Raw genomic sequence first — 9,823 nt, 5'->3', positions numbered from 1 at the left:
GAAAGGATGATATCTAAAAATGAAGCTTTTTGATTATGTCCCTTGTCTAACAACTGCACATTTTTCATGATTAGCATGTTATCCAAGATGTTTATAACTTTTGAAACATTTGAATGATGAGCTACATTGAACATTAAAGTTTTTGCACGACGACAACAACTATATGCCGCAGTGATCATATAATTCAATTCAATTCAATATTTTATTAGGCATATAAACATTATATACAGTTTTTTGCCTAAATGAATATATTAGGCGGCAACAAATATCATGAGAAGAGTATGTTATATACAAAGAATGATGATAAATGTCAATTATAATATATATGTATAAGGAAACACTCATATTTATACATTTCAATTCGATAGCACATAAATTTATTTGCAAGTGACTACTACATTGTCCGATAAAATATTCCGATAACTGGGTCGTATAAGTATAAACATGTATAATACAAGATCGGTACATGTTACCAGGCCACACAAACAAAATTATGTGCTTTACATGCATAAAAAGTAATACAGTATTATATTTGAACTAATATAAATCTAATCAGTAAATGCAGTGCGTTTTATATTTGCTAAATATATAAATTTTGCTAACTTATTTAAAACATTCGACTGTTGTGTAGTTAACAAAGTTTTAAATTTCTGAGACGTTGGCCAATGGCAATAATATTTAGGGAGACATGCATTTCTTATATCTCGATAATGCAGGCACACAAGAACAAAATGATATTCATTTTCAATAGCATTCATTTTACAATATATACATTTTCTATCTTCTCTTACAACATTTCTGAAACGACCTTCTTCAATTGCAAGTCTATGGGATGAACATCTTAATCTAGTTAATGCAATACGATAAACATCAGTTTTGACACACGTCAAATATTTTTCAAATCCAATGCAATCTTTTATAATTTTATAGGTACTCAGTTTTGGCATTGTATCAATCATTGAGTATAAATCTTGATAATATTGACTATACAATCTTTCGATCACAGCATTCAATTGATATTGAGAAATGGAAATACAATTCCATAAATATGCAAAACCTAAGTTTTCTAGTAATGATTTAACAAATACTGCCCAAGAATCCTTAACATTGTTATGCTTACTATCTATAAAACTTTTGTGCACCATTGTATTTGGAGAATTCACAATTTTACACCAATATTTAAGAATACGTTCTTTCCTAATTATATCTAATGGTACTTTACCAAGTTCAGCATATACAGTAATGTTAGTGGTTTGCTGTCTAACATGCAATATCTGTTTAAGAAATGTACACTTTTTCAATATCAGGGGCTTTATGGAATCCCCATATTTCACATCCATAGTTTAAAATTGGCAAAATCATTGCATCAAACAATTTCAACTTTTCTGAGACAGCTAAAGATACAACATCAAATAATGAGTAAGAGTAAATAGGGCACGTAGTGCTTGCCCAGATAAAGTTTTTTGAGCATTATAAAATTTTCCATTACTTGATAACATTACACCTAGATAACAAAATTTATTGACAACATTAAGGTATGGCTTTTTTTCTCGAAACAGACAAACTAATATAATCATATTATTATAATGACAATATAGAACCAAGTTCGGCGATTCACAGCCGGCTTGAGTGGCTGAATACTAATGGCAAATGCCAATCAAAATCGCTCCAATCAGATTAAGGGTAAAGCAAAAACAAACGGTTTTTGAAGTCTGACAAACCATATTAATCAACTTTGACCTCCTTGACTTTGTCCTGGTGAAAAGAAGGTATAAAATCAAAATTATCAACTGATAACTCCATGACTTTATCCTGGTTATAAATTGGGCGGATAATTCTGCTTTATCTTTTGTCGTTGAAAAGATCTTCAATAAGTCTAGTCATGTCTCTATGCAAGTAGCAGATCGCTGGATGCAAGGCAGACATGAACATATAAAATGCAACTATTCAACTTTGATATGTCTCCATTTTCTATCATTTACGATGTACACGCAAATGGTGAGTAATTTTTAAATATTGTTTTGAGGCAGTAAATTGCTATCATTTAAATATAGTCTCAGCAATATTGATAATTCTAATGGATCTTTTGTGTTTCGCATTCAATACTATATGGAATAAAGAGTATTATCATGAATTTGCTTGCCGATGGCTGTCCTTAAGAAAACTTTGTCTTTCAAGTCAATTTACCACCTATCTTTATAATAATATTTAACCATTGAGCAACAAATATTTTTAAGGCAATTAAGTTTTTTCGTGGAAAAAAAAATGTACTTTTTTTCACATCACTGCACAAGATATCCTATCAATTACAAGAGCCACTGCAATGCCTAAAAGAAGAGATGAAATGCTAAGATTTTATCACACATCAACAAGTTATGGTATATCTTAAGTGTATAACTTAATAAGTATAACGAAAACTTGGGCAAAACCAGGATTTATTATTTGACCTGACTTCTCTTTCATTGCTACGTTTGGTCGTGATAATGGTGGTATCCAAAGTTTTCGTAAGGTACGGGTAACCTTGTTGATACCTACATACTCAAAGGGATTCCACATCAGAAACTCGTCGATCCATGACAGCTGAATATACATGATGGTAAGTAGTTCACCCTTTGTTAAGTCCAGACTTTCAATAGTCATTATTTTAGGAGTTATGTTGACCTGTGTTTTAAAGGAATTTAAATAATAAAGCGATTCATGAAAATATATATATATATATATATATATATATATATATATATATATATATATATATATTATATATATATATATATATATATATATATATATATATATATATATATATATATATATATAAATCTTTTATCATAATTTAACTTTATTCTACAAGAAAATTATTATGTGTGATATGGGATTTGCCTTATTGTTAATTATCTATGTTCAATTTTCAAAAGGTATTGTATTTGTTCGGCTTTGATTTTTGAGCAGACAGTCGCTTCCAAATATAAAAGAGTAAATGAAAATTATTTAATTACAAAAAATAAACTAACTGCAACTAAATAAATAAATAAATACATACAAAAAGAGCCCGGCATGTGGTTTTAAAGCTCGTCTGTTTAGGGCAACAACCATTATAATCTGTTTTGAAAAATATTCTACGAATGAAAGGAAGACATAAAAAATATTGCTTTCAGATTGTGTCCCTAACAACTGCACAACTGTCATGGTTAGCAAGTTATCCTATAGTTGTCGATAACTTTTAAAATATTTGAATGATAAGCTACATTGCACATGACGACAACAACTTCATGTGTATGCCTCTGTAATAAAAAAGTATGACTTTTTTTTCGAAACAGACGAACTTATTAAACATGAGATAACAACAATATAGAACAATGGTACCAAGTTCATGGATGTACAGGCGGTTTGAGTATAACTGAATACTAGTGGCAAAAGCCAATCACAATCGATTAAAGCTGGTTAAGGGTAATACAAAAACAAACTGCATTTGAATCATGACTTAGTCTAACCAAAATTATCAATAATTACCTCCATGACTTTATCCTGCTTATAAATTGCGTGAATAAGTCTGCTAGCTATATCTTGTTTTGTTGAAAAGATCTTCAATAAGTCTGGTCATTTCACTATGCAAGTAGCAGATCGCTGTATGCAAGGCAGACATGAACACAAAAAAATCAATTATTCAACTTTGATATTTCTCCATTTTCAATGACGATGCATACGCAAATGGTCAGTTCTTTTTCAATATTGTTTTGAGATCATTTTAATGTAGTCTCAGAAATATTGATAAATATAATGGGTCTTTTGTGTTTCATCTTCAATACTATATTAAATCAAGTGTATTATCATTTATTCGCATGCCGATGGCTGTCCTTAAGAAAACTTTGTCTTCCAAGTCCATTTACCATCCATCTTTATGATAATATTTAACCATAAAAAGAATAATATTTCAAAGCAATTGATTTTGTTAATGGAAAGAAATACTTTTTCATATCCGAGCCTAAAGGCCGATGAATACAAGAACTACTACAATGGCTGCACAATGTATTTTATTTGTCAAAAAAAGACAGTTGAAATGCTCAGGTTCTATCACATACATATTCACACATCTATTAGGTATGGTAGACCTTACTTGTGTGGAAGATTGCGGAATCCTTTAAGACATCTTTATCATTTTCGTAATTTGTCAACATCTTTGAAATAGAAGTTTATAAAAGAAGATTAACACATAAATTACTTCAGCCAACAATGTAACAAATGAGACAAGAATAATTATTCTACACACCACTTTTGGCTTTGTCCAATCATTTTCCATTAGTTCACATATAAATGAAATATATTGAATAAGCAGAAGTAAATACTTAACATTGTAAGATGACGACAATATTTCTCAAAGAAAATAAAGAGAGTTTAAATGTAATGATTGTTACATTTTCAGAACAGAGGAAAAGAGAACGCGTGTTTGACAAGCATTTCTACTTTCCTTATGATTAACATACAATTATTTGCTCATAAAAACACGATTCCTTTCAGTGCTTATTACCAGTTTTTCTTGCTGATAAATAAAAGTATATTTATTACTTTGTGGTATATTATCTACAATAACTAAGTGTCTAATTTTACATGGCATATTAATGAACATAGTTTATGACAGGCAAATGTAAATTGTGAAATAGTAAATCAGATTTGAACAGAAACTAACCATTACTTATTTGATTCTTACAACTGTTGCCAAAATACAACATAAATAACCTGAATATTTGCGAAAACCAATTTATTAACGGCTGGACGTAATAGTATTTACATTTGTATGTTTGTATGCATCTATGTTTGAACTGAACGCGGTTACTCTTAAAAGCTTTAATAATATAACCGACATTCATTCCTTCCTACCATAGGTGTTCGGCGCGTTGATTGGTCACTACCCCCGCACCCCCCCCCCTCACCCCCACACCCACTCTACAGCCCTCATACCTCTCAAAACCATGTAAAATACAGTATTTTTCATTTGAAATATGTTTTAATATTTGGTTTATGCTTTTAATTCAATAAACTTCATTTCCTACCAAAAATAAAAAATTGATACATATATATTTAGTAAAGGTATGCAACTCGCCGCTCAATTTTCAGCACTCATCTTAATATGAACTCCATAACTTCAACATTTTTTCACCAATTTTCAATATCTTAGTACCAAATAGTAGGGAATTGATTACTCTTAAAGGAAATAAAGCTGTCATTACGATCATTTCAAGTTATCAGAAGATGTGTAATCTAAAACTCACCGCAAGTGTAACTCGACAGTGATCTGACCGCTGGGTTTTCTTCAAAGTTACCCGACTAAACGGCAGTTTATTCGAAATGAATGAATATTTCATAGTATTGCGCATATAAATATGATCAAATAATATTATTATTTGTAATAACAGTTCAATCAAAACATCTTATGTTTCTAGCTGATCACAAATTAATGGAAATGTAGTTCATGTATATGCGCACTCGCATATGGTGACCATGAAGTAAATCGTGAAGTACCGGTATGTGCTCAAATTGAAACTACTGGGGGGAGAGATGAAGGAGAGAACTGAAAATGCAGGAGCAATCAATGAGCAACAAAAGCGATTTAGAGGGAAAAAAAGATTACTTAAAAGACAGATAAGAATGAAATTCAGCATACTCAACGTAGAGACATAACGGCTCCCAAAAAAAATTGTCGAGCATTAAGTTAGGAAGAGCGTTTCGAATCAATGGCTCCTATGATCCGTCGCATTTCATGAACATTAAATAGTACCATGTTAACTGAGACAAAAAATGCCAGTAATTCTAGCGACAAACAAACGGATATAAAATGTTACAAAACACCAGTTTCATCTCGGAGTTGAAACAGAGGAAGACACTTTTTATGAAGTAGAACCTCGAACAGGAGGCAGGAAACAACATGGGTATTTGATGATGCGATATGATAATGGTAAAGATTTTCAGATAGATACCAAGGAAAACGTTGGTAACTCAATGCTCGATATGGAACTGTGGTGGACTAGAAAAATGACTGACCATTTTTTTTACAGACTTTATTATTCTCATTGATTTATTGACAAAGCAATCAAATGACAAAGAGTTATACTTTTGTTATAATTTATGTTGTATGATCAGGCATCGCAGTTCTTCTGATATAGCGGCAATGGTAGGATTCTACGTCATCGCGCATCTGCAAAATGCACCAATCAGAGCTGTCTAATATAAATGTCACGTTAACACTAAGGTAAAATATATTTTTATTCAAAGAACTCGCTATAATATCGGTAAATAATGTAGGGCACCAATCATTGGTTTAATTGATAACTAAATTATGCTCGATATGGAACTGTAATGGACTAGAAAAATGACTGACCATACCTTTACAAACTTTATCATTCTCACTGATTTATGAACACAATTTCGAATGACATAGAGTTACACTTTCTGTGATAATTTATATTTTATTCAACGGTTATTAAACGGTTACAATAGTGGAAGTAACAAAAAAGATGGTTTATTCTGGAAAATAATCTTATTTAGGAAATATTGTTTCTAGAAATCCTAGCATAACTTTAAAAACTCCTAATTTAAGGTTAAGTACATACATGTTACGGCTCAAGTGAGAGTTTTTCCTAATTTAAGATTTAAGATTTTATCACATTTGAAATATGAATGAAACTGAGGGAGAATAACTGTGTTTTAAAGTGTCTTGCGTAAGAAAATTTAAGAAAAATACATGTTATTATAAAAATAGATAAAGTGACTTTCAGTTTCAGTCTTTGATAACATCACTTGATAACAGCTTCAGCATTTTAAAATCTTACATACTTTTATGATGACACTTATTTTGTCAGTCATATAGAAAATTTAATCAACATAAGGACAGCAGCTTTTCATTCAGAAAGATGCCACAGACAAATCATGACTGAAATAACGCATGTGACTAAAACAGTTGTGACCGTAAAGTAAATCTTGTCAAAGACTTTCACTGCATCAGACCACAATATTGATTCTTTTTCAACTATTCCTTCATCATAAATATCAGAATTTTCAAGACCTTTATCCGTTGAGATTGCATCAGAATCGTCATCGGTTGTGTTTATTTTTGGATGGACTTTCGTAGAAGTGGTCGAACCTATTTTGTGGACCAACTTCACCACTTTCTGCAAAGAAATTGGTACCGGTGTCGTTTGATTTGCCCAAGTTGCCATCCGCACCATAAACACACTCCAAAGTACACTTGCGGTATTGAGGACGTTTAAAGAAAGCATGATGTAAGAGGAAAACGCTATATTCTTTGCGACATGAGGCATTTCATTTACCATTGCAGACGTTATGAATACAAATGAAAGATATAAAGTAATCGAAAATGAGAGACGCTCGCCTGAATTGACAGGAACAAAATTAGCCGCAAGGTTTAGAACTGTTAACAGAAGAATGGGTAGAAAAACATTTATGATTTCAAATATAGGTCTTCGTTTTAGTGTTATCGTAAACTGAAGCCTGCCTAAAGTGTATGCAACGTTCTCGCCTGAATTGACAGGAACAAAATAAGCCGCAAGGTTTAGAACTGTTAACAGAAGAATCGGCAGAAAAACATTTATGATCTCAAATATAGGTCTTCGTTTTAGTGTTATCGTAAACTGAAGCCTGGCTATGTTGTACGCAATATTCTCGGCTGAAAATGTGTCTTTTTTAAAATCAGTCTTTGTGTGACGCCATGCATCATTTTGTTGAAGTAACCCGAGAGCAAAATCAGATGTAAGAGAATTCAACTCCATTTCTGTGGCATCATTCAACGCGGAAAAGAAATAAAAAGTGCATTTATGCGAGTCAAATGGATACAAACTAGTGTTTATTTCACAGTTAGTTACGTAGTATCCTGTAGTGACGAGGAGCACGTATCCATTAGGTAAAACGAAAACTGGGGCAAAACCAGGATTTATTATTTGGCCTGACTTCTCTTTCATTGCTCCGTTTGACTGTGATAAAGGTGGTATCCAAAGTTTTTCGTAAGGTACGGGTAACTTTGTGATACCTCCATAGTCAAAGGGATTCCACATCAAAAACTCGTCGATCCATGATATCTGAATATACATTATAGTAAGAAGTTCACTCGTTGTTAAGTCCAGACTTTCAATAGTCATAATTCCAGGAGTAATGTTGACCTGTGTATAAAAAAGACTTTATTTAGATTAAAATAATCCACAAAATAATTCATAAAAATATATTATAAACTTTATTTAGCAATAAGTTTATTTGAAATTTGAGTAAAGTTTGCCTTACTGTTAAATATTTATCCTCAATATTCACAATTCACGTATTGTACTTGGTCGGCTTTGAGCTTTGAACCGACAGTCCTTCAAAGTTTACAATATTTGAATATCAAAATACAAAAAAGAGAAAAATTAAAAAAAGAAGAAAACAACAACACAATATAATGCCTGGTAAGATTGCACAGTTGACCAGCCTGGAATGACTATGGTGGCAAAGACCAATCAATTCAAGCAGTTTAAAGATCTTGTATGTTGTAATTAATGTTTTACCATGTTATTTTTTTTAATGCGTTTATTTAAGGTCGCCGCCGGAAAGCACATATGGGCGACCGTACACTCAAGTCGGGCCATCCTAGAGCGTCCCGCCGAGATTTTTTCGTCGATTTTTTTTCAGCTTTATTGGTGGAGGAAGACCCCAGGTGCCCCTCCGGGCATTATTTCGGGCACGAGCGGGCACCTGGGTAGAACCACCGACCTTCCTTAAGCCAGCTTGATGGCTTCCTCACATGAAAGATTTCGACCCGGGTGAGGATCGAACCTGCAGCGGTGAGGGACCTGTGATCTCAAGTCAGCGACCTTAATCACTCGGCCACACTTAAATGAAATTTAGTATATGTATATAATTATGCTTCTTAAACAATTTTCAAATATCGAAGAATAAGTAAAATATGTACTTCAAATAATAATTATGTGTCCACATGATATGTAATCATTAAGATATATGCATTCATTTCTTTTTGAAAAATTTGCCTCAGACTTTATAGAAAATAAATTTTTGTAATTACCTCTCTTTATTAACATGAAATGTAAATTCGGAAATATCTTGACAAATAATGCTTTTTGGAACCTACAATTTTGATAAATCTTCATTTGAGCATTATATTTATGATATCAAACCATACAAAATTGAGTTGCCGGATCTTTAAGTTAAAGCAAAAACATACGGCATGTGAATCATATCATGCGAAATCACGAACGTCAACCATTACCTCCATCACTTTATCCTGGTTGTAAATTGGGCGGATAAGTCTGCTGTATCTTGTGTCGTTGAAAAGATCCTCGATTAGTCTAGTCATGTCACTATGCAAGTAACAGGTCGCTGGATGCAAGGCAGACATAGTCATCAACAGTAGAATTATTCCACATTTCTCCATTATTTGAATCATTCACTGTTCATACGCAAATAGTGAGATCCTTTTATATATTGCGTCGAGGTGATACTAGTAATTTATGGTTTAACAGTGACTGTCATTCTAATCTTGTTTGATTCATCAATATTAATAAATCTAATGGGTCTTTTGTTTTTCATTTAATACTAGTCAATGCTGTATAGAATCAAATGTTTGATTATCAATTCGCAATACCGTTGGCTGTTGCTAAGTAAACATTTGCTTTGTAATTCTAATCACGATCATTCTTTACTTCTTTATACCACCACCACCACCATCATCATCATTCAGACCTATATGGGCGACGGTTTTCCTTATATTCATTTTTTTTATCTTAGATGAATAAAACACGCTGTCTTAAACATAGCATAATAAAAA

General features: G+C 32.2%; 1 protein-coding gene across 1 annotated transcript; it reads right to left on the bottom strand.

Annotated features, from left to right (window-relative positions):
• Positions 1–6,893: 6,893 nt before the first annotated feature.
• On the bottom strand, positions 6,894–9,430 carry LOC132743606 (acetylcholine receptor subunit alpha-like). The gene is made up of 2 exons (XM_060732136.1): positions 9,266–9,430; positions 6,894–8,168 (listed from the first exon to the last, which is right to left on the bottom strand). The coding sequence occupies exons 1-2, from the start codon at positions 9,428–9,430 to the stop codon at positions 6,894–6,896; spliced, it is 1,440 nt and encodes a 479-aa protein (XP_060588119.1).
• Between the last annotated feature and the right edge of the window lie 393 nt (positions 9,431–9,823).

Source organism: Ruditapes philippinarum, unplaced genomic scaffold (assembly GCF_026571515.1).
Source record: "Ruditapes philippinarum isolate M1 unplaced genomic scaffold, ASM2657151v2 ctg6437_1_1_1_1, whole genome shotgun sequence".
Classification (NCBI taxonomy): Eukaryota; Metazoa; Mollusca; class Bivalvia; order Venerida; family Veneridae; genus Ruditapes; species Ruditapes philippinarum.
The sequence above is the reverse complement of the archived record's forward strand: the minus strand, read 5'-3'. Positions and strand labels throughout refer to the sequence as shown.

Coding starts and splice junctions, on each gene's coding strand:
- LOC132743606 (XM_060732136.1), bottom strand. CDS start 9,430: ATGGAGAAATGTGGAATAATTCTACTGTTGATGACTATGTCTGCCTTG. Junction 8,169..9,265: donor ACCAGGATAAAGTGATGGAG/GTAATGGTTGAC, acceptor TTTTATACACAG/GTCAACATTACTCCTGGAAT.